Here is a 26,094-nt window from a genome sequence, read left to right as displayed (position 1 = left end):
TCGATGAGAGAGAAACATCGATCAGCTGCCTCCTGCACACCCCCAACTGGGTATGTGCCCACAACCAAGGTACATGCCCTTGACCGGAATCGAACCTGGGACCCTTCAGTCCGCGGGCCGACGCTCTATCCACTGAGCCAAACCGGTTAGGGCAAAGATAATGACTTTCATTGTAACTTAGGAATTAATGCTATTTTTATCTAGAGAAGTCAACATTTTAGAGTCTATACTGTTGAAGGGTATAATTCTAAATCATATAATCATGGAATAATTTACATAGCTTCATAATGCCATATGATTTATTTTTATTTTTTCATAACCTATTTTTGTTTAGATAAGATAAAATTATTTTGTATTCCAGGAGTATATTCAAATAGCAGAGATTAGTATAAAAGAGGCAAAAAATATGTGAGGTAGCATTGAAAAATTAGATTTTAATTTGCCATGACTAGTTGACATAGTGTCAGTAAACAAAGTCTTGCCTCTGGGGGGAAAATTGATTTTTGTATCAAATTCATATTATTTTGATGTTGTCAGAGCAGTATCTAAAATATGAATTCCCAAATGTAGTAAAATTTAATTAATTAGAACTTCACTGCTTCATAACATGTAAAGACAAAAATTAAAGTTTTTTTAAAGATTTCAGGGAAACTAGCCACTTCAGAGAGAGAAGAAAGCCTTGGCCTTTAGACATATATTATATATATATTTAGTATGTTTTTATTGATGTCAGAGAGGGAGAAACATCAGTGATGAGAGAGAATCATCCATTGGCTGCCTCCTGCACGCCCCCTACTGGAGATGGAGCCCGAAAACCAGGCATGTGCCCTGACCTGGAATCAAACCAGGACCTCCTGTGTATGGGTCGACACTCAACCACTGAGCAATACCAGCTGGGCTATGTAAATATTTTTTTAATCCTCACCAGAGGATATGCCCATTGATTCTTAGAGGAAGAGGGAGAGAGAGAGACAGAGAGAGAGGAGAGAGAAACATTGATCAGCTGCCTCCCGTAAGGGACCAAACCCACAAACCAGGTATGTGCCCTGACTGGGAATTGAACCCTCCACCTTTTTGGTATATGGAACAATACTCCACCCAACTGAGCCACCCGGCCAGAGACTTGCAACCAGGGAGCAGAATGGGCAGCAGCTGCTCCTCCCAGGCTAATCCCCTAAACCAGGCCTTTAAAAATATTGTTTGCTTGCTAACAGTTTAATTGCAGTGGAAGTTAATTACTTGGCACTTTGATGAATGCAGGAATATTTGTTAAGCTCTGATTATGTGCCAAGCACTAACTTTAATATTTTAATAAGCGAAATAAAATTACCAGGCTTGGGAAGTTAGCAAAATTGCATTTCTTTCTAAGCATTCTACCATTCATATTGATCTTCCCTTGATTTCAATTAATGAGATTTTACTGTGTGTATTTCATTCTGTGCATTGATTATTTTCTAATAAACCCCAGGAAGGAAATTTGAATTTTTAAAAAATTGCATTGCAAAAGTGTTTAATTTGCTGAACATTTAAGTAAACAGTATTTTCATGATTTTATTTATGGTAAATGACTTGTACTATTGTAATGTATTTGGAAAATCACTTTTGTAACAAAAATGTAAATGATAAATACAGAGGTAATACATAAAATTGACAACAATAGTATATATACATTTGTTCTCATTCTCATTTGCCAGCATAATACTATGCACAGTGGTGTTATAAAAGCAGAAAGTAAAACTTTAAATTTTTCTGGTCTAGGCAGTATTGATAATATTGTAAAGTAGTTGATGTATTTTGATTATCACCTAAATCACACAGCTTTTAATTTTAGCATCTATATTCTTAAACTTTGAAAGGGAAGTATTTACAACCTTTGTAGACTATAAAAGGCTTTGAGTACTATGTTTAGACTTTAACAAGAAGATAAACTGGAAAGTAAGTGTTTGAAAGTGTTCTATTCTTAATACTAAGTGATTTTTAAATAAATAGTGCTGCAATAGGTAATTTCTCATTACTTTGTTGTAATATTTCTTATTATTCGATTTTTAAAGCCACTTACGGAAACCCATGAAAAGTAAGCAATTCTCATCAAACTTTTAATTAGGCATGTTTTATGATCTTTGAAAAGATCATAAATCCTATCATTTCCTTGCTTAAGACCCTCCAGTGGCATTCCTTATAACAAAAATCCACTCTTTACCCTGCTCAATAAGGTCCTATCTGTTCTGGCCTCTGTCTGTCTCTACAATTCCAACTACTACTCAACCTCATTAACTCAATTGTAGACCTAATTTATTTATTGTCATTTCTCCATCTGCCAACCTCCTATCTACCTAAGGGCTTTTACTCCTGCAGTTTCCTCTAAAGTGTTCTTTGCCTAGGACCAGTGGTCGGCAAACTGCAGCTCGCAAGCCACATATGGCTCTTTGGCCCCTTGAGTGTGGCTCTTCCATAAAATACCACGGCCTGGGCGAGTCTATTTTGAAGAAGTGGCGTTAGAAGAAGTTTAAGTTTAAAAAATTTGGCTCTCAAAAGAAATTTCAATCGTTGTACTGTTGATATTTGGCTCTGTTGACTAATGAGTTTGCCGACCACTGGCCTAGGTCTTTGTATGACTTATATTCTCTTTCATTCAGGTCCCTGCTTAATGTCACTTATTCAGAGTTGAGTTTTATGTAAATATCCATTTATCATTCTTATGACCTTACTCTGCTTCATATTTCCTTATAGTATTGAGACAAGCCAGGAGAAGTGGAATGGAGAAACTGAGACAAATAGCTAAACAAACTGGCTGAGCAATTTATAGCCAGATATAGAAGGTCACCTCCTTAGAGAAAACATCCAGGCCTCAGTTTGTTTTTTCCACTCACTACTGGCTGACCCTAGGCAGACAGACCCACACAGCTCCAGGCCTAGAAAAGCAGCAAAACCACCAGGTGGGCGACGCCAGGACCGGCTTCAATGACTTAACCCACTGCCCTGGCACTGACCAATCAGTAAAGACTACGACCTGAAAGAACACACCTGGAAAACTGATGAATATTCTGCTAAAACCTTTCCGAGACCTCCCCTAAGATTCCCGCCTGAAAAAAGAAGTCCTCTGGACAAAGGACCCAGCACGAGCCCTCCCTCTGGCAAGCAGCCTGAATCATTCCCTTTCCCTCTTCTTCCCCCACAGGCACGCATCTCCTTACCAGCCCACCGAAACTTGCAACCAGGGAGCACAATAGGCAGCAACAGCTCATCCCAGGCTAATCCCCTGAACCTGTCCTCAACGCCCCCTTTTCTCTGACTTCCCAGAGAGCTAAGGCAACCCAGCCTAGCGTTTTCCTGTTGCTTCTATGCTAGGCCCTTTCTTGTTTTACTGACCCCAGCTTTATTATTTTTTTTAATATATTTCATTGATTTTTTTCCAGAGAGGAAGGGAAAGAGATAGTTAGAAACATCGATGAGAGAGAAACATCGATCAGCTGCCTCCTGCACACCTCCTACTGGAGATGTGCCCACAACCAAGGTACATGCCCTTGACTGGAATCGAACCTGGGACCCCTCAGTCCGTAGGCAAACGCTCTATCCACTGAGCCAAACCGGCTAGGGCTGACCCCAGCTTTAATAAACATACGCTCATAATCACCTGGACTTGTCTTGTGAAATTTTTCCTACACAAAGTCAAAAATCCACTCACTACTGGCTGACCCTAGACAAACCCACACAGAGCCAGGTCCCCTGTCCAATATCAGTATCTATTATCACTAGCTGACATTGTTTTCTATAGTTGTTTTGTATTGTTTCCACTACAGTATAAAATCTGAGGTCAGAAACACTGGTTTATTTGTTTTTTAAACCACTGAATTGCTAGTGCCCAATATAGTACTGGGCACTCACTACCCGTGATGGAAATGGATGAGTAGGCTATTATTTTGGCCATTCCTCAGTGAACTTTCCCTTTATTTAGAGTATTTCTATTAGATTATGCACTTAGCCAAAAATTCAACTCAAATATTTAAAGGTTGAGTAGAAGAGAATGAAATAGGAATCAGAAGGATGTAGTGTCAGAAGGAACTAGTGTTTTTCCTAAAGGAATGATTGATAGTGTTATATGGCAATGAGGTTGAGATGAGGACTAAGAGATGTACATTAAACTTAGCATCTTGTAGATCAGCGGTGGCCAACCAGCCACTGGTGGTCTGTGAGGTCCGAAAGGTTGGTGACCGCTGGTTTAAGGAAATCTTTGGAGCAGCGGTCGCCACCTGGTCGTCTGTGGACCACTGGTGGTCCGTGAGGTCAAAGGTTGGCGAACTCTGATGTAGATTGGTGATTTCCTTATTTACCTGGGTGTGTATTGAGTGGGGCGGCCAGACATGTGATTGAATCAGTGGAAGGCAGGGGAATTAAAAATTGCTAATGTAGATAATTGTAAAGTTAGCTGTAAAAGGGAACGGAGCAGGTAATAAATAACTGGTGGGAATAAAGGAGGTTGTCTCTTTGTTTTTTAAGATGGAAGAGTTTTGAGTATTTAAATGTGAATGGAAAGTATTCAGTAAAGGCTTAAATAGGGAATGGGATAATGTGTAATCTAAGATTCTTGCATAGGCTGTAGGGAGATGGATCCAGAGCAAAACTGGAGGGAAAGTGGAAAAGGTGTTCAGATGCAGATAAATTTGTAAATTTGGTTTTGAGAATGTGAAAGGAAAGTCTGTCTGGTAAATATTGTTTAGTTTGTGAGGTAGACAGAAAGTGGAGTCATCTAATTTAAGCAAGAGGGAGCAGTCGTGTGTGTGTGTGTGTGTGTGTGTGTGTTGTTTGGATTTTTTTTCACTTCTATGATTGGATGGGTAGTGAAGTCACTAATATGAAAAGGATTTTTAGAAGAGGAAGACATAAAAAGTGTTTCAAAAGTCAGGGAGGAAAAAATTTTGAAGGATAGTTTGGTGAAGGTAAAAAATCTTATGTAGCCCTGGCCGGTGTGTCTCGGTTGAGGTGCTGTCCATGCACCAAAAGGTGGGGAGTTTGATTCCAGATCAGGGCACATGTCCAGGTTCCAGGTTCGATCCCAGTCCGGATGCATGCGGGAGGCAGCCAATCAATGTTTCTTACAGTGATGTTTCTCTCTCTGTCTCTCTTCCCCTTCCTCTGTCTGAAATAAAATTTTTAAAAAAGAAAAACAATCTTACATAGAGTGAGACTGATACCTAATTGTATTTGATTAGAAGGAGGTAGGATTTAAGAGTAATTATTAATTGAGATTACATTTTATCTTAATACTGAACTAGGAGAAAGACGACTTTGGATGGTGAACACAATACATTTGAAACAATTTTATTAACCAATGTCATCCCAATAAATTCAATAAAACATTTTTTAAGACACTGGGTTTAAGTCCTGTTTTATCAAAAATTAACTGCAAGGGCAAGCCAATTTTTCTCTGAGCATCCGTGTGTTTTTTTTTCACGACAATGTGGGAATAAAAGTAATCTCTGCTAATCACGTGTTATGAAGGTTGCTGAAGATGGTTATGATAGCTGTACATTGTAAATCCTTGAACTTTGTACAAATAGTTATTAAAGTTGTTGGGGTCAGAAATGGTATGGCAGGCATAGCACAAATTCTGAGGTGGGGGAGGGAAAGAGGAACTTGTTGAAAGGGACTGCAGACTACAAGGGGGGGAGGTGCTTGAAGGCTGAAAAAACAAAACAGACAAGCCCTGCGCCTTCCTATAGGCGCCCACGCTAATTACTGGTGTATGAATTACTGAATCTTTATTACTGGCCACAACGCTCGATTTATCACTGCATCCAGGTCTCCCTTATCCTGAAACAACTTTCTTGAATTCCATCATAATCTTAATTTACTATTTTTCTCTCCCATTCCACTCACAAAAGAGCCCTTTTCTTGGTTATTTCCGGGAATTTTAACTCTAAATGTGAACTGCGGACGGCGGGCGAGCTTGGCAATATTTGTTTGACATCCTCACCGGGGTACTCGTCTTTAGGACGAAAGGATCTTGGGCTGGCGGGATTTCATCACAGCCAGTGTGGGAAGGTGCCTTGCAAACGGCTAAGAGCGCTACCAAAGTACCATCCGGTGCGTGAGGAAACTGGGCTCTCCGTGGTGGCAGGCTCGCCCAGGACCACAGAGCTAACTAAACGCTGCCTTCTGCTGCAGCACCCAGCTGGCCGAGACACAGGTCCCAGGAAACGCTAACTAGCACCCAGGTGCATTTTCTGCGCCAAATCTCGCGCCGCTGGGGGCGGGGGCGGGGGCGGGACGAGGAGCACGAAGTATCGCGAGATGACGGTATTTTCCCGCGAAAGAGAAGCGCGCGTTTTTCTTTGGCCGGGATTTGTGGAGAGGACTGGGACCAGCCGCGGCTGAGGGGACGGCGCGCGGCGTTGCAGGTTTTTAGGGGAGGGGACTTGGCCGCGGAGAGTGTCCAGCCATGCCGGCGCAGCAGCCCGCGAGCAGCGACGGTGAGTGAGGAGAACCTTCCTCTGGGCACGGGCGGCGGCGTCCCGGGCAGAGGGGGCCGCAGCATGGAAGCTGCAGCCCGGCTTTGGGGGAAGAGCTGACCCCGGGCGGAGACTGAGGAGGAAAAGAGGGGTTAGAAGCTGCGCGGAGTGAGTGGAGGGTGCTCGGAATTGCGCGTATTTGCACGATACAGGAGATTTTACACGCGAGAGCCGCATTTTCCCCAGCGCCCCGATTTGTAAACGGGGGTTCAGGCAACTTGTTGACACTGTGAAGACGGAGGGTGTCTCTTCCGAGCTGATGCTGGCGTCCCCGCGGGTCACCAGCGTTTCCCTCGAATGTGTCTGGGAAGGAGAGAAAGGTTTTTATATGGAAGTTGAGTAATTGGTCTTTTCAAAACCGCAACTTGGAAGCCTTCTCCCCTCTTAGGGTGCCGCGCCCCTGGCGGGGCTGCACAGCCGGAGCCCGCGGTCATCACCCCGGCCATGCTGGAGGAGGAAGAGCAGCTGGAGGCTGCGGGGCTGGAGAGGGAGCGGCAGATGCTGGAAAAGGTAACTTACCGGCCAGTCCTTCAGCCGGCAGTGGCCTGGTCTTCCTCAGGTGCGGTCTGGGTCCGCCTGAGCAGCCGGTCTTCGTCAGCTGTGAAACGGGTCTCATGTTTTCTCCCGGGTGTTGACGATGCTTATCGTTCCGAAACCTTGGCACGTGCTTTGAGTGAGGCTGCTGGGAGCGGTGGTGTGGCCTCCGGCGTGGCCTCCTCTCTTGTGAGAGAGCATTTCACATTGCTCGGTTAGCCATTTTAATGCTCCCAGGGTTGATTGTGAGTGCTTTTTTTAGTGCTGTTTTCCACCTGAGTGACCCCCTTGCTTTTTGGTATTTGGGGCTACCACTTAAGATCCTGTAGGTAGAAGTGTGGTGTGCTTTTTCCGTAAGTTATTCTACTTGTGGTTTTCACGTACAGAGTATCTATGTTGTAGACGAGTAAAAGAAGTTTTTAACCTCTTGAAAATTCACTTCCGAAATACATTTCATTTCCATAAGGAAGTCCCACCCTGCTATTTAATTATTGCATAAGCAAGAAAAAGAATATCTAGCCACCAGCTCTTACCTACCAAGTGATTTTCTCATAATAATTCATTTAGCCTTCCCACTGTTATGATATAGGTACTTTTGATGTCTCCATTTACATAAGACAGAACAAGTGGTTGGGGGTCACACACTAACGAACTCCGATGTGAACTGTGTGACTCCAGCGTTCTTGTCCTTAACCCTATACCCCTCTAGGGAAATACGTACATTAGTATTGAACTAACTCCATGTAGTTACAAAACCGTGTATATTGGAAATAATGCTCTCCAAAGGCAAATATTCTGTGAGGTAGGTTCTCTTCTCACCTCATTTTAGGGACGAGAAACTGCGGCGCTTAGAGGTTGCCTGGGTCCCCGCTGCTAGTAAGTGGCAGAGCCAGGGTTGTCCTGCAGGCGGCGAGGTTCCAGAAGCCACACTTCTTAACCACCGCACTGTATTTGCATGCCAGTAACGCAGGTTCTGCCATTACTGATTGTCCATACTTGACAATAATCGGTTAAGGTAATATGTTAACAAATTCTAATAGAATTGGGAGGTTGATCTTAATTTTATTGATTTTTTTTTTTTTTTTATAGAGAGGAAGGGAGAGATAGAGAGTGAGAAATATCGTGAGAAAGAAACATCGATCGGCTGCCTCCTGCACACTCCTTACTGGGGATGTGCCTGCAACCAAGGTACATGCCCTTGACCGGAATCGAACCTGGGACCCTTCAGTCCGCAGGCCGACACTCTATCCACTGAGCCAAACCGGTTAGGGCGGGAGGTTGATCTTGAACCACTTTTCCTCATTCTCTGAATTTCTATAGTATTTTTTAAATTACTTATTTGACTCTTTCTCACTTTGTTTATTGATGGCACATCACTTTGTTTCTGTAGACTCTGCATGTAGCAAACAGTAAATTTTATTGAATTCCTAAGTATGGTGAATATTTTGTAATTTATCACATAACACATAATAGAGTATGTAAATAAAATAAATATACTTGCCAGGTACATTTTAAAGGAGGAATCCTGAGACAGGTGTCCAAAATAGATAGTATCAACTTCAGATATTTTAAGAGGGATAAATCCTTCATTTTTGTGTAGTATGTATCTTCAGTTTTATGACCCATGAAGATTGTTGGGTAAGTAACTATCATTTCAAAAAAGATATGAGGTACAATAAGAATAAATTTCCAGAATGCATAGTAAGAGGAAGAAACATTTTTATATTGGAAAACAAGCTGTCAAAATTTTAGTACCATGAGTATTAGCTGATGAAACTAGCAATCAAAATGACTTCTGCTTACAGTGATATTTTTAAACTTTTGAACAAACATTTTGCAGTTCTAAACTTTTTTTTAGAATTGTTATTGTTGAGAGATAAGTATAGTACAGCTAGCTCTTTTTTAAAGCAGTTATGCAATTAACATAGCAATTTTTTAAAATATATATATTTTATTGATTTTTTTTTTACAGAGAGGAAGGGAGAGGGATAGAGAGTTAGAAACATTGATGAGAAAGAAACATCCGTCAGCTGCCTCCTGCACACCTTCCACTGGGGATGTGCTGGCAACCAAGGTACATGCCCTTGACTGGAATGGAACATGGGACCTTTCAGTCCGCAGGCCGACGCTCTATCCACTGAGCCAAACCAGCCAGGGCAACATAGCAATTTTTAATCCACTTTTAGTCCTTCCATGAATAAAGCATATAGTTCTTTTTAATCCTTCTAATACAAGGGTATAATTCGTTTAAAAAAAACCTTGTATTGTGCTCCATTGTCATTACGTTGTCTTTTTATGTAAGTATTGAAATAATTTGATTAATTTTTGCACTTGACATTTATACATTATTTCCTATGTGATTTTGAAGAAAGTTCTAAGAATGAGTCTCTACCTACAAGTCTTTGGAGGCCAAAAACCTCACTATGGAAGAGTAAAGATTCCTTTTCAGAAAATACAGTATTTATGGCATATATTTAGAAGTATTTACTTAAGAGAGGAAGAGCCGGCTTAAGTCTTAATGAGAAGCATTTACTTTGCTTTAGGAGATTTTAACGTTTGTAAAGAGCCTGGACAATGACTTTGACATTCTCGTGCTACACTTATTTTCTTTTTATTTTTCACCTGCATTTCCTTTAGAAAGAAGCCATTGTTAGTCTAGAATACTTAAGAGTAGTGTTAATGTGTCTGAAGTGGGGGAGGGGAAAGGTGAGATCTTGGGAGAGGTAAAAGGAAAATAGTTTATATTGTGTAGACTGAAATATAACTCTTCACACCCCCAAAATCTGGGGTTGTGTTGGGAGAGATCGTGGGGTAGACAAAGGGAATTTATTTATGCCTTTGGTCTCTTGTTAGCATATACTTTCACTCTACTGCCAGGCATTCAGAGCTTTCCGCAGATGAAGCTGTAATTTACCTTACTATAACATAATAAAGTTAAGTCAAGAAAAAGTAATGATAGATAAGATTTGCTGCAAAATTATTTTGAAATACTTACGACTGGGTTTAAAGGTTAACCATTGGCATAGTATTCTAATTACATTAATTGTAAATTGTTCATGATGGCATCTTAAAGCTTTTAATTTAAAAAAACGGCTGATGCTGAAACCGGTTTGGCTCAGTGGATAGAGCGTCGGCCTGCGGACTGAGGGGTCCCAGGTTCGATACCGGTCAAGGGCACGTACCTTGGTTGCGGGCACATCCCCAGTGGGAGGTGTACAGGAGGCAACTGATCGATGTTTCTCTCTCATCGATGTTTCTAACTCTCTATCCCTCTCCCTTCCTCTCTGTAAAAAATCAATAAAATATATTTAAAACAAAAACAAAAAAAAAAAACGGCTGCTAATTTATTGTGAACAGGATTTAAGGTAGCAAATATATGTAAATTAAGCCCAGAATAATTTTCACTAAAATTTTAAACAAATACATAAAGTTAAAAATTTAAGAATTCATTTTTCTAAAGTCCTAAGTAATTTCTTCTCCCTATTTATAAGGCCCACCTCATTCATTGACTGCCTAGCAGGGGTCCTCAAACTTTTTAAACAGGGGGCCAGTTCACTGTCCCTCAGACCGTTGGAGGGCCGGACTGTAGTTTTAAAAAAAAACTATGAACAAATTCCTATGTGCACTGCGGGTCCGGGACGAGTCAGCTGCTAAGCAGGACAGGCAGCGGCACCCGGCGGGCCGGATAAATGTCCTTGGCGGGCCGCAGTTTGAGGAACCCTGGCTATGGTAATCACAGTAGTATATTGGTAATAGTAAAAGAAAGGCTGAAAAATCTAAAAGAACTGAAAATCGAGTTTGATAAGATATTAACAGATTAACTGCATGGATAAGATTGGCGATTTTAAAATATTTTTTCTGTAGCCTTAGCTGGTTTGGCTCAGTGGATAGAGCGTTGGCCTGTGGACTGAAGGGTCCCAGGTTCGATTTCAGCCAAGGGCACATGCCTGGGTTGAGGGCTCGATCCCCAGTGGGGGGATGTGCTGGAGGCAGCCGATCAATGATTCTCATCATTGATGTTTCTCTCTCCCTCTCCCTTCCCTCTCTGAAATCAATAAAGAAATATATATTTTTTAAAGTATTTTTTCTGTAATGTGTTACTTTAGTTATTTTTATCCGTAGGTGTCTTATTGTCATTGGTTTTGTAATAGAAATTAAATTTATTTTGAAAGAAACTCTAGAGAGATCTAGGAAATACAAAAGCCAATATTCAAATGGTGCCTGATTAAAATTAATTAAATTATGCTACCTATGTCCATCTCACACACTCACTCTTTGTCTTGGGAGTGGAAATGATGGTAGGATTTGCATATAGTATTTGTTTTCAGTAGGTGAAGTCAACTCTCAATTGTTTCACTTCAGCCCACCTAATGCTTTACTTTGAATTCAGTTTATACTTGGTTGGCAAATTATGAATTGGATTTGACCTGTTCCTATTGACTAAATAGTTTTATTGAAACACATTTATGTTCACTATTAACATATTATACATGACTGTTCTTATGCAAAAAGGCATAATTGAGTATTAGTAGTAAAAACCATGTGATACTCAAATATTTATGCTTTGGCCTTTCACAGAAAAAGTGTGTGGGCCACTGAACGATACTATTTGTTGCCATTATGTTTTCTATCTTGTGTCTTGTGCTATTCTTTTTAAATATTAAACATTTATCATTGTGAATCCACTATTGTAGATGCTTAGAAATCACTCAACAAATGGTGTGCAAAAGTAATATGTAGTAATTTAAAAATCAATAAAGCAGAACTTTGAAATCAGAAGTTGTACAGAGGTGAAAGATAAAGTAAAAGAAAACTAAAAGATAAGGGGAAAACTCTGGGGAACACAATGCTGCATGAGGATAGAGAAAAGGCTTGTAAGAAATCAATAGATTTAATACGTTCCAATATTTTAACAACACAGTTTTACGATTCTGAAAGATGTTCTAGTCCCTCGCCAATGGCATTACTTTGTAATTCTAATGTTCTTTCAAATAAAACTGTTATATAAATTTTTTCATTTGATTGTTTAAAAACTAAATTCCAACTTGAATTACTCACTTTCTAACTTTAATTGCAAATATTTTTAAAAGGACCCTTAACTTAGTAAATGGCAGTAACTGCACGTCCAGTGTCTGAAATTTCAATATTTTGGTATCCATGCTTTCATATTACCAGATTTCCTGTTGAACCCAAGAATCATATTTTTCAGCTATTCTAGTTTTTGGTTTGGAAAGAAATCTTTTTAGTAAATTATTTAATATTCTTTTAACATTTTCATTAATTACATGAAGTATATTCTAAAGAGCATTTGTTTAGCCAGTGTGGTTACACCTTATGCAAAAAGTCAATGTATGACAAAAAAACTTTAATAATTATGGAAGCTTTTTCTTTGGATAGGCTCACAAGTCTTGGGATAGAGAGTCCGTGGACATTCGGTACCGTAGACTTCAACATTTGCTTGAAAAAAGCAATATCTACTCTAAATTTTTATTGACTAAAATGGAACAACAACAATTAGAGGTATGTATATGTGATTGATGATGACTTTTGACCAAAGTAGTAATTGTCAGCACAATCAAGATGAAAAAACATTTCTGTCATTTCCAAAAGTTCTCTTGTTTAGTAATCTCTGTGCCTCAGTGACGGCCACCACTGATTCTGTTTTCTGGCACTATATATTAGTATTCTTTCTTCTAGAATTTTATATAAATAGAGTCTTATGGTAAATACTCTTTGTGTCTTGCTTCTTTAGCTCAGCGTATTTTTGAGATTCACTTATGTTGTGTTTACTCAGTAGGTCATTCTTTTCATTCCTGAGAAACATTCTATTATATGAATATACCACCACTTATTCTCTATACACCTGTTGACTGATTTATCCTGTCTAGTGATTTTTTTGGATGTTGGAAATTGTGAATTTTATGTTGCTGTCTTTTTTTTTTAATTGCTTTATTGAGATATAACTGACATGGACAAAATTGCACATTCTTAAAATGAATAATTTTCTAAGTTTTGAAACACATTTATGTTCACTATTAACATATTATACATGACTGCTCTTATGCAAAAAGGCATAATTGAGTATTTGTAGTAAAAACCATGTGATACTCAAATATTTATGCTTTACTTTGAATTCAGTTTATACTGAATTTATGTATGTGTAAACCTATGAAGCCACAATTAAGATAATTAACATAATCATCAACTCCAAAAAATTATTCCTGCCTGTCCCCCTTTGAGGTATAATTGACATATATTAGTTTCCGGTGTATAGCATAATGATACAATATTTATATATTGCAAAATGAACATCACAATAAGTTTAGTTAATATCTGTCACCATACATAGTTAACAAAATGTTCTCCCTTTTCATTTAATCCTCATTTGAGGATATGTTCATCGACCAGTTGCCTTCCATACACACCCCGACTGGGGATCAACCCACAACCTGGGTATGTGCACTGACCAGGAATCGAACCTGCGATCTTCTAGTGTATGGAACAGTGCTCCAACCAACTGAGCCATGCTGGCCAGGGCCAGAATTTTCTTTCTTATGAGAACTTTTGAGATTTACTCTTCTAGTAACTTCCACATATGCAGTACAGTATTGAGTGTAGTCTTCATGCTGTACAGTACATCTTCATGACATAACTAGAAATTTATACCTTTTGACCTTATTCACCCATTTCTTCTTCCCCCTCAACTACCAATCTGTTCTTTGTATCTATGTGTTTTTTGTTTTTTAAGATTCCACACATAAGTGAGATCATATGGTATTTCTCTTTCTCTGCCTGACTTGTTTCATTTAGCGTAATGCCCTCAAGGTCCATGTATGCTTGTCACAAATGGCAAGGTTTTACACTTTTTCATGGCTGAATTCCTGCCCCCTTTTAATGCTCTTGCATACCTCATTTCCTATCTTCCTCCCTCCCTTCTTCATCACCAGAGAGGCATTGATCTGCTTTCTGTATTTAGATTAATTTGCAATTTCTGTTGGTGATATGGTCTTTTAGCTTTTGTATGTCTGGAAAAGTCTTCAATTTGATTCACTTTTGAAAGATATTTTTACTGGGCAAAGAATTTTTTTCTTCAGGACATCCTTCCCCATACAGTTCCGCTTTACCTGGTTCTATTTTTCTTATTACTACATTTGCTAAGGGGTTTCTTTCTTTTCCTTGCCTGAAGCCCCCTTTTAAGCCTTTGTATGGTAAAATGAAACAGAGAAAAACAAACCTTGAGGCCTTTTTACTTGGTGGACAGGAATATAAACTATTCCTAATCACTAGCGAGTGCAGGGATTGTTGCAGCTGCTTCTTCCTAGTGGCTTTTCCAGGCCTTGGTGTGCTTACACTCTGACTAATTAGTGCCCAGCAGAGACTTGACTGCTGATCTTCAGAGCTTTCTTTGTGTGTAGCTCTTTTCTCTAGTACTTTACCCTGGGTGTGCTAGCACTCTGTCTCCTAAACTCAGACTGCTGAGCTGTGTTTGGGTTCTCCATTATTTGCTCTTGGAAATTGCCTTCAGGCAGTAAACGGCCATCAGAAAACACACTTCATTTGTTTCCTGTTGGTCAGTGTCCACTGTCCTTTTCTGTATGTTGTTTGAAAACCATTGTTTAATATTAGTACAGTAGAGGCCTGATGCACGAAATTCGTGCAAGAGTAGGCCTTCCTTCCCCTGGCTGCCGGCACGGGCTTCCCTCTGGCACCTGCACCCCAGACTCGGGCTTCCCTCGAAGCTTCGTCCGGTCTAATTAGCATATTACACTTTTATTATTATAGATTTTATCTGGATTTTAGTTGTTTAAGGCAGGAGGGCAAATCTTTTCCCTGTTTCATGAAATCTTGAAGTGCAAGTTCTTCTTAAAAATTTTTTTTACATCTTTAAAAATTCTTTATTCTTAACATGTTATTTGAGACTTTTTTTATTTATTTATTTATTTTACTTTGCATTTCTGTTTGTGACACTAAGAAAAATTATTTTACAGGAACTGAAGAAGAAAGAGAAATTAGAGAGGAAAAAGGAATCTTCCAAAGTTACTACGGTAATATATAGTAATCTAGAATATATTGTATATGTTACCTTAAATATTGAAGACATTCTTTTGTATTCTTTCAACTTTATTGATCATATGTTTACTTTGATAATTTGTCTTTTTTATAAACTTTAGGAACATGTAAAACTGTTTCAGTATTTTATGTATGGAAGGAGAGCTCTAAAAAGTATTACCTCTTCAGTTTTTTATTCTGTGGACTATATTTCATATATGCAAAATTTTACTTTCTTATTTGGGAAAAATCTACAAATGTTTATACTGCAAAGCATTTTATAAGTGGCCAGTACTTTTGGAGCCAGTAATGATTACTTTCTTCTTCATGTCTTCAACCTCATCATGTCAACTTACAGCCATAACAGGACATAATCAAAATTTGTACCTTGTGTATAGCTGTGACAGTGGACCAGATTGCAGAAGATAGTCTTATAATATTTCAGATGATAGAATACTCAATTAAGAGTAGCCTGAATTTTATTTTATTTTATTTTATATATATATATTTTTATTGATTTCAGAGAGGAAGGAAGAGGGAGAGAGAGATAGAAACATCAATGATGAGAGAATCATTGATTGGCTGCCTCCTGCACGCCCCCTACTGGGGATGGAGCCCGAAACCTGGGCATGTGCCCTGACAGGGAATCGAACCTTGACCTCCTGGTTCCAAAGTAGATGCTCAGACACATCCATCCAGCTAACCTGAATTTTAGATGTGATTTTTTTGAAGATTATGTTTCAACGTGAGGCTGTTTAATGCCATAATGATGGGAAATGTATAAAGAACAGCTGTGTTAATGAAAAGAGGAATAAGGAGGGTGACATTTATTGAGTACTTCTTATGTGTTAGTAATCCTCAAAACAGCTTTTAGGTAGAGATATTGTTATCATCCCCGTTTTACTTATTTGAGAGACACATTGATCACTGACTTGTGCATGGGCCCTACAGGGAATCGAGCCTACAACCAGGGCCTCTGCCCTGACCAGGAATCTAACCTGCAACCTTTCGGTGCATGGGACCTTGGCTCAACCAACTGAACCACACTAGCCAGGGCTCCGTTTTACATTTAAAGAAGCTGATGCAAGGAGATTAACTATAGTCCATCCTCATTTTAAGATTATGTATTTGAAAATTAGCATGCTGACTAAAGTTTATTTGTAACCCTAAAATCAACACTCATGTTTTTTTTTGTTTGTTTGTTTTTTGGGTTTTTTTGTTGTTTTTTGTTTGTTTGTTTGTTTTTTAATATACTTATTGATATTTCACAGAGAGGAAGGGAGAGGGATAGAGAGCCAGAAACATCGATGAGAGAGAAACATCGATCAGCTGCCTCCTGCACACCTCCCACTGAGGATGTGCCCACAACCAAGGTACATGCCCTTGACCGGAATCGAACCCGGGACCCTTCAGTCCACAGGCCGACGCTCTATCCACTGAGCCAAACCGGTCTCGGCAACACTCATGTTTTTATGGACATTCATAAGCATGTGCATGTGCAGAACGGCCAAAAATTTGAATCTCTTAACACACGTTTCCTGCTAAGGTCAAACAAAGTGGTGATCTGCCTTATTTAAGCCATCACACTATAAACAGGTGTTCTTTTTGTGTTCTATTTAATGCTGTGATTTTTGTTGATTTTGCGGTTTTAAATGGCCTGTAGCCACATTGTGCCAAAGTGCCTTCTGGTGTTTCTAATGCAAGAAGGTTGTGTTGTGCACAATGGAGAAAATTCCTAGGTTAATAAAGCTTCCTTCAATAGGTACAGTGCTTTTGGCCCCGAGTTTAATGTTATTCAACATATATGTTAAGATAAAATAGCAACACACATAAAAACAAGGTTATTTATTTCATCAATTGATAAAAATGTGACCAGAAAATGCAGGAACCTAAACGTGTATTTCTCCTAGAGACAGTGGTTTAGTGTTCACCAATTTATTATTTGCAGTGAATTTATAGAACCTAACTACTGAATGAGAATTCACTGTAACTTGCTGAAGATCACAAATCTGATAAATAATAATACCAGGATTAGTTTCAGGCCCAACACTTAATTCCTATACCAAACTGCTTTTATTAGGAAATATCAAAATGCCAGTAGGAGAATAGGTAGGGTATTTTTAAGTCCAGTTATTTCATTCTTAGTGTGGTTAGTGGTGATGTTAATGTACATAGTTGATAATGTTGCAACTAAAGTGGTTTTCAAAAACTGATATAATTTGACTGTTGATTTCAGGGACTTATTTTTGTTTTTTTAAAGAATAGGCACTTCTAAGATAATTTTACTAATTTAACCATTTAATCCCTACCCTTCACTTGTTTGATTTAATTCATCCTTCACTTTTTTCTAGCTAATTTTTATTACCAGGGTTTTGTGTGTCCCCCCCGTCCCCCCATCTCCACTTTGTTCTAAAGTTGCAAATCATTACATTTGGTCTACTCCATCTCACCAGTCCCTTTTGGTATTTTCATTTTTAATCCTCTTTTTCTATCATTATTTAATTGAGCTTATTGGTCATTTTCATTCCTCATACATGTTTACCGTTCTTAATTTTTTTCCAGCTCTGTTTCAAACTGTGTTGGAACATCTCTTCCTCTCCCTTATCTTCTCTTAGTATTATTTTTTTAGTCAGTATCCTTTTATTTCTTCTTTTCATTGTATTTAACTTTTAATTTTACTGAAAATGAGTACTACTTTTATACAATACCAGTTGAATATCTTCAGCATAAGCATAGAGGATGTACGTGGTAATTTCAAAATAAAAATGTCTTTTATGTGTAATTTTGAAATTTTTCTTGTAAAATAAAAAAATGAGGAAAGTAGAGGGTTCTGGTTACAAATAAGTTATAGTAGGAAAGTACAGAAAAAGGTTATGAGTTCGTAAGTATAAAAGTAAAGAGTTGTGGATGTGGTTCAACTGCAAGGAACATTTACTTAATCATTTCATTTTAATATATAATACCATAGCAGTCCTTAGAAAAATAATGTTCTAAATCCTTGTTCTGTAGGGTAAAAGTTCCATTGGTGCAAGTGAAGAGAATCCAGGTAAATTTCCTTATTCTAGTGTTGAGAATATGTGTTTATATTTTTGCATCAATTCCTATCAAAAATAAAATGAAATTTTTTTTATAGTTGTGAGAAAGAAAAGAGGAAGAGAAGATGAATCATATAATATTTCAGAGGTCATGTCAAAAGAGGTAAAAATAAAGGGGGAAGGGCACATTAGATTCAATGTTCAGTAAAAACTTTTTGTGGGTTTTAAACTACATTAAAGCTGAATGGATTGCAGTTGCCTTCTTGGCTTTTGAGCACGTTAAGTGTTTGAGGGAAGAAGATGGTATCATCTTCCTGTTTGTTAAAGGAGCATGAGCTTGGCCTAGTCATTAATTATTATAATATATTGAAACCTCAAAACCTTAAGAATTTTGTTCTTGTTCCTTCTTGAAGACCATTAGGGAACTAAGATCACATACTCATTTCTAAAACCAGATCCTTTTTTTAACTCTCACTTGTGACCTCATAATAGGAACTAATAAAAGAGCATCTTCAGTTATGACAAACCTTAAATGTTTCTTAAGCATATTTTAATGCATCACATTCTTACATTAAAAAATTCTAACTTCATTATCTACAAACTTTTTCTTTTACCTGAAATTTAAAAATTCAAGTTCTTTACATGTTTATAAAGTGTAAAATTTAAAATTTCACCTATTTTTGTCCTTACAGATATTCCTCCTTACCCCGCCCCCATTTAAAAAATAATGGTCAGTACCCACTTAGTTGATTATGGAACACACTCAACCTGATTATGGAACACACTCAACCTGCAGTTGAAAAACGCTATTACTGAGGTTTATTGACCTTTAGCCGATCACACCATTGTAAATTTAATTCATCAAATGTTTGTAGTATATTTGAGGTCAGTCACTAAAGAAAGATAATGATCGTCTTTGACTAAGTCACCAGGTGACACTAGGTATTGATTGTCTCCACACCCTTAGCATCTAGTAGGAACTTCAAAATCAGAACTCTTATTCTGTATTTTCAACTTGTCTTTGCCATTTGCGCAGGATTGCAAATTCAGATATCTATGCACAGAGGCCTAAAGTGTGCTGGAGTTGAGATTATAATACTTTTGGGATTCAATTCTTAAGTAACAGGAGTAGCCACAAATTGATGGGTAAACTAATTAACTCTGAATTTGGCTGTTGTAGCCCTAAAGCAGGCATAGATACACTGTAAACAAATGAGCCTGACTTCGTTCTAATTAAACTTTATTTATAAAAACAGGTTGCCAGCTGGAGTTGGTGCACAGGGTATAGTTTGTCAGCTTTTTTACTAGAGGACTCTTGGCCATGTGTGAATTTGGACCTCGTCTATTCAGATTTTAAAAAATGGAAAATTCAGGAGTAAATATCCCAATTTATGTGTTGCTACCTAATTAACAATTTTATAAGACACTATAGGCTTAATTTTGCCTGAGGTCTTTGAATTTCAGTCCTATTTTAATTACCATGAGAGCCTTATCCCCATTTCCTGGCATAAAATCAGAACAGTAAATGTTGGTTAAATATATGAATGAACCATATACATTGTTATTTTGTTTTCTCAATTTTCTAGGAAATTTTGTCTGTGGCTAAAAAAAATAAAAAGAATGAGGTAAGAGATTTAAAATAGGTATTAAATTTAGGAGTTATATTTGCTTCTCTGATTATTCTTTTAATCATCAGTATACTTTTTTCTCACTATTAATCCTATTGCTTAGCCCAGTGGTCGGCAAACTGCGGCTCGCGAGCCACATGCGGCTCTTCGGCCCCTTGAGTGTGGCTCTTGCACAAAATACCACATGCGGGCGCGCACGTACAGTGCGATTGAAACTTCGTGGCCCATGCGCAGAAGTCGGTTTTCAGCTCTCAGAAGAAATTTCAGTCGTCGTACTGTTGATACTTGGCTCTGTTGACAAATGAGTTTGCCGACCACTGGCTTAGCCTTTCAGAAAAGTGTCCATTTGCTTTTCCCGTTGCATGTCCAGTTGTGGCATCAGTTATAAGACTTTTCCTATGAATTGACTTAATCCTCATTTTCACATTCTTAGAGTTGTGGAGGTCACAAACCAACAAAATCCATCATTGGTCATAGTTGGTGCTGAGTGTCACAAACAGATACATTTACATTCTTGAGTGTGATACAGTGAATTTTAAAACTTTACTTACTTTGCCCTTTTCCTGCAATGAAAGTAATTACTTATTTTGAAGTAAATGTTTCTATGTTCCTTGAAAGGAAATTGTTTTTTCTTCTTTTATAGACATCGATTATATTATGTGGGTGAAGGAAATAGTTAAATTGGGTAGTACTTAGAGTTTTGGAAAGGAGGTACAATTGTAAAAGTCGTTTCAAAAGTGTCCCCCCCCCCCCCCCGCCCCCCAGTGGCTTTGCATTTGGAGGAAAGGAGGTAACTATCTCTAGGGTTTTATTCAACATAAGGTTTTATTTCTACATACCTAATGCTTATAGCACTGGGTAAATTTTAATTAACAGTTAACATTTTTTTATAAGTACCAGCATTGTGTATCAAACTTCTAATTAAAACTTTTTTCTTTATAGGATGAAAGCTCCTCTTCTAATCTCTGTGTAGAAGATCTTCAGAAAAACAAAGACTCAAATAGTATAATTAAAGATAGATTGTCACAAACGGTTAGGCAGAATACTAAACTCTTTTTTGACCCAGTTCGGAAATATAATGGACAGCCAGTACCCTTTCAGCAACCAAAACATTTTACAGGCGGTGTGATGCGTTGGTACCAAGTAGAAGGCATGGAATGGCTCAGGGTAATGAATTCTTAATCTTAATACAAGATAGTTCATTTCCATATAATAATCAATTAATGTAACATCAGTTGAGTTGTTTCTTCCATGTTTCACTATTATATGTAAAACATTTGTGTGCCCTCCTGGGAGTGCCTCAGTGGTTGAGCATCAATCTATGATCCATCCAGGAGGTCATAGTTTGATTCCCAGTCAGGGCACATGCCAGGTTCACAGGCTCAATCCCGGTGGGGACAAGCAGGAGGCAGCCGATCAATTATTCTCATCATTAATGTTTCTATATCTCCCTTCCTCTCTGAAATCAATTTAAAAAAAATTTTTAAGTGAAAATTATCTTACTCAAGGCTACCAACACATTTATGACTTTGATACCCTCCTTCCCACAAGTATTATAACGTATAGTATTAATATGTCAGTCTCATCATAATTATCTTTGGGTAAAAAAAAACAATTACTAATTCAGTAGGAGATTATATCAGAATTTAAATGCAGTGTACATTATTTTGTCCAGATGCTTTGGGAAAATGGAATTAATGGCATTTTAGCAGATGAAATGGGATTGGGGAAGACAGTTCAGTGCATTGCTACAATCGCCTTGATGATTGAGAGAGGAGTACCCGGACCTTTTCTTGTCTGTGGCCCATTGTCTACACTTCCTAACTGGATAGCTGAATTCCAAAGATTTACACCAGAAGTAAGACATGTTTCCTTTTGTATATATCATTTCAAATGTTTGTTTTATTGTCTGAATTAAATTATAGATCTCTTACTATAATTATATTGATTAAATACATTTTATTTGCCTTTCAATTTCATCAATACCTAGTTTAAGTTCATAAAGATGAATAGGTACTAGAACTATTGGACTTGTTGCCAAAAAATATCTATGGATGATTTTCGGTGTATTGGATAATTTGATTTACCTGAAATAGACCTAGGTAGATTTTATTCTTTAATTCTGTTTATTCTTATTATGGTTGTTTTCCTTCCATATATATTTGTTGTTGTCACATTTTTTACTCATAAGAAACATTTTTTGGAAGTATCTTTGTAATCTGCGTTGGCTTACATTTGATTGATTCTTAAGGCTTTTTAATTCTCCCATAGTAGTCCAATAATTTATTAGAATTGATTGATTATAAGTATCTCTCTCAAAAATGATTAATGTTGTTATATTTTCAAAATATAAAATCTTCTAGATACCTACTATGTTATATCACGGGACCCAGCAGGAACGTCGAAAATTGGTAAGGAAGATTCACCAACGGAAAGGAACACTGCAGATTCATCCTGTGGTGATCACTTCATTTGAAATAGCCATGAGAGACCGCAATGCATTACAGGTGTGAATAAACTTCATTGGATTCTTTTTTTTTTTTTTTTTTTTTAATATATTTTATTGATTTTTTACAGAGAGGAAGGGAGAGGGATAGAGAGTTAGAAACATCAATGAGAGAGAAACATCGATCAGCTGCCTCCTGACATGCCCGCAACCAAGGTACATGCCCTTGACCGGAATCGAACCTGGGACCTTTCAGTCCGCAGGCCGACGCTCTATCCACTGAGCCAAACCTGTTTCGGCGGATTCTTTATAATCCATATATCACATTTTTATAATTCATCATCCAGTAGCATTTAAAAAATTTTTTTCTGATGGAAGTAATAGATTGTATTGTGCACAGCCCCTTAGAAGCTGAAGGGGCTGTTTGTTTTAACAGAAAGATCAAATGAAGGATGGTTGTAATCTCTCAAAAAAAAAAAAAAGCCTATGGCACTTTGTAGCCATAACATCTTTTTTTTTTTTTCAATATATTTTATTGATTTTTTACAGAGAGGAAGGGAAAGGGATAGAGAGCTAGAAACATCGATGAGAGAGAAACATCGATCAGCTGCCTCCTGCACGCCCCCCACTGGGGATGTGCCCACAACCAAGGTACATGCCCTTGACTGGAATCGAACCTGGGACCCTTCAATCCATAGGCTGACGCTCTATCCTCTGAGCCAAACTAGTCAGGGCAGGAAAATTATCCTTTTAATAGATTAAAGGAAAGCATTATCTCAATAAACAAATGCAGTTTGTTAAAATTTAACATCTCTAATAAAGGTTTTATTTTCAGAATTGTTTTTAGGAAAAATAGTGCAGTATCAAAAATTTTTTCCCCTCAATTCTTTTTCAGCATTGCTATTGGAAATATTTAATAGTAGATGAAGGACACAGGATTAAGAACATGAAGTGCCGTCTAATCAGGGAGTTAAAACGATTTAATGCAGATAACAAACTTCTTTTGACTGGGACTCCCTTGCAAAACAATTTATCAGAACTTTGGTCACTGCTAAACTTTTTGTTGCCAGATGTATTTGATGACTTGAAAAGGTAGGTAAGCCAGTCATTTGAACTCTTTCTAGGTTTCCCTAACCTTTTCAAATACTGTGTTCTTAAAGTTAATACCTTTCTTCTAGATAGCTGAATTAAGATAATAGCTTTTTGGCAAATTCTTTGTGGTATATATTGTATATTTTACTGGTTTTTTTGTGATGTTTTCTCCCCAGGTTTATTGCAAAGTAATAGACATACACCACTCTATATATTGTGAAATGATTACCACAATAGATTTAGTTAACATCTATCATCTGCAGTAATAAGAAAAAGTATTTCTCCTTGTGATAAGAACTCTTAGGGTCTGCTCTCTTAACGATTTTCCTATATATCATACAGGAGTGTTAATTGTAGTCATCAATTATAGTCCTATTCACTTATCTCATAACTGAAAGTTTGGACTTTTTTATCACCTCACCAATTCTCCCTTTCCCTATATGTTTTGCTCTTTTTTTTTTAAAACATATTTTTATTGATTTCAGAGAAGGGAGAAGAGATTGAAACATCAATAATGAGGGAGAATCATCGATTGGCTGCCTCCTGCATGCCCCCTACTAGGGATGGAGCCTGCAACCCTGGCAGGTGCCCTTGACCGGAATTGAACTCGGCACCCTTGAGTCAGCAGACCAATGCTCTATCCACTGAGCCAAACTGACTAGGACTAACTAGTAAATTTATGCCAAGGTTTTCTTGTGAGATAGGGGATATATTTAACCTCTATCCCCTGAATTATTTTGTGAGGATAAAATGAGGAAAACCATCTGAATAAGTTTCACAAAGTTAACAAACATTTTAATTGTTCTCAATTCAATAGTTTTCCTTTAATCAGTATAAAATTTTTAAAAAACCTTTAAAATATTTTATTTGTTCACACAAAATTTGTGTCAAGAGTAGAACATAAGCCCTAGCCGATTGACTCGGATAGAGCGTCTGCCTGCAGATTGAAGGGTCCTGGGTTCGATTCCAGTCAAGAGCACATACCTCAGTTGCAGGCTCCTCCCTGGCCTGTGCCCTGGTCTGGGCTCATGCAGGAGGCAAACAATAGATGGGTTTCTCTCACATGGGTGTTTCTCTGTCTTTCCCTCTCTTTCTATGCTCCCAAAAAATTAATGGAAAAATATCCTCTGGTGAGGATTAACAACAACAAAAAAAACAGAACTATTTATATAAACATATACACTGAGTGGCCAGATTATTATGATCTCTGAATGCATAATAATCTGGCCACTCAGTGTATATCCTATATAATAAAAGGCTAATATGCAAATTGTCCCCTCAACCAGGAGTTCAACTAGCACGCAGGCTGGCCAACCGCCCATGTCCCCTGCCCCTGGCCAGGCTTCATGCATCGGGCCTTTAATACATATATACACAAACTGAGTGGCCAGATTATTATGCGTTCAGAAATTATAATAATCTGGCCACTCAGTGTATATATATTTAACACCAGAGCCAAAAGTAAAACCAAGATTTCCCAGTTTCAACCTGGCTTTGTTATTCTATAAACTGTTTGAATCTTAATATTATGAAAACAAAAATTAGTATGCTCAGAATGGATAAGAAAATAATTTTAAGTTAAAAGTAATTAAGATGGAAATATCAAAATCAGGAGGGCAAAATAATTTTATTGTGGCTTCAGTGAAGGAAGGTTAATTTAATATAGAAAAATAACTGAATATTTCATTTTGAGAATTTTTCACCTGTGATTTCCAAATGTTGGCCCAAGGCCAGGCTGTCTGATTGTTAGTACAGAACATTTATTAAGGACATTTTCAGGTCCTACACATTGCTACTGAGTTAAAACATGGTGGTAGAAATCTGAATTTATATCTATACTGCCTTAGATTTCAAAGATAGTTTACACTTTTATCACTTTATTAAAATGTTTAAAAAGGATGTGAGGCTGACCTGGCTGCAACATCTGTCACCCCATTTGATCACCAGGTTGATTCATTTAGCAGGTTACCTCATCACTCCATGTGCATTCCTCCTGAAGCTGTGCGCTAGGCTGAAGAAGAACAATCCTTGGTAGGGGTGTTTTTCAGTCAAGGTGTGGCAGTGGCTGCACTCCCCTGTTAGCCCTGCCACACAAGCTCTCAAGGTCCATTTGTAGGAGAACATAGGGTGGTCAAACTTCCAAGACTTCAGACATATCCAAATGAGGTGCTGCATGTGGCAGTCTGCATTTTTAAAAGGAAAAAAATATATATCCCTTGGTGTTTATTTGATTTTTATACTATTGTAAGATTATGTTAATGTATAAATCAGAAATATGCCCACTTTAAGAAAATACCTGCTTTTTAAGAGTAAGGTTAATATAAAATGAAAAATGCAAAACATATCATGTTAATATAATTGATTTATGTGATAACTTGTAATCATTTCTCTTACAGCTTTGAATCTTGGTTTGATATCACTAGTCTTTCTGAAACCGCTGAAGATATTATTGCTAAAGAAAGAGAACAGAATGTATTGCATATGCTGCACCAGGTTTTGACTTTTTTCTTATTTTGCTTACTGTAGACTTAGAATTAAGAAAGGAACCCTAGAGATCAACTGTTCTCAACTCATTGTAGTAGATTTTGAAAAATGAGGATCCTCCCAAATTTAATGTATATTCCCCCACCCCCAGAGATCACATGGCTTTACAGCAGAACTCAAGCGCTCTTTGAAATTTTGCTTTTTTTTATGTATAGTTTTTTTTAAAATATATTTCATTGCTTTTTTTACAGAGAGGAAGGGAGAGGGATAGAGAGTTAGAAACATCAATGAGAGAGAAACATCGATCAGCTGCCTCC

The 26,094-nt window shown here is 37.8% G+C and overlaps 1 protein-coding gene across 1 annotated transcript in view; it reads left to right on the top strand.

Moving 5' to 3' along the window:
- Positions 1-6,293: 6,293 nt before the first annotated feature.
- HELLS (helicase, lymphoid specific) overlaps positions 6,294-26,094 on the top strand; it is a 30,183-nt gene continuing 10,382 nt past the window's right edge. The window contains exons 1-12 of the mRNA XM_080641743.1: positions 6,294-6,470; positions 6,898-7,019; positions 12,441-12,563; positions 15,032-15,088; positions 18,102-18,138; positions 18,226-18,290; positions 19,714-19,752; positions 20,698-20,922; positions 21,431-21,613; positions 22,119-22,262; positions 23,097-23,293; positions 25,690-25,786. Of these exons, the coding sequence (XP_080497869.1) occupies positions 6,440-6,470; positions 6,898-7,019; positions 12,441-12,563; positions 15,032-15,088; positions 18,102-18,138; positions 18,226-18,290; positions 19,714-19,752; positions 20,698-20,922; positions 21,431-21,613; positions 22,119-22,262; positions 23,097-23,293; positions 25,690-25,786 (1,320 nt within the window). The 5' untranslated portion in view covers positions 6,294-6,439. The remainder of the gene's footprint in view (positions 6,471-6,897; positions 7,020-12,440; positions 12,564-15,031; positions 15,089-18,101; positions 18,139-18,225; positions 18,291-19,713; positions 19,753-20,697; positions 20,923-21,430; positions 21,614-22,118; positions 22,263-23,096; positions 23,294-25,689; positions 25,787-26,094) is intronic.

This window comes from Plecotus auritus, assembly GCF_963455305.1.
Source record: "Plecotus auritus genome assembly, chromosome: 9".
Classification (NCBI taxonomy): Eukaryota; Metazoa; Chordata; class Mammalia; order Chiroptera; family Vespertilionidae; genus Plecotus; species Plecotus auritus.
The sequence above is the reverse complement of the archived record's forward strand: the minus strand, read 5'-3'. Positions and strand labels throughout refer to the sequence as shown.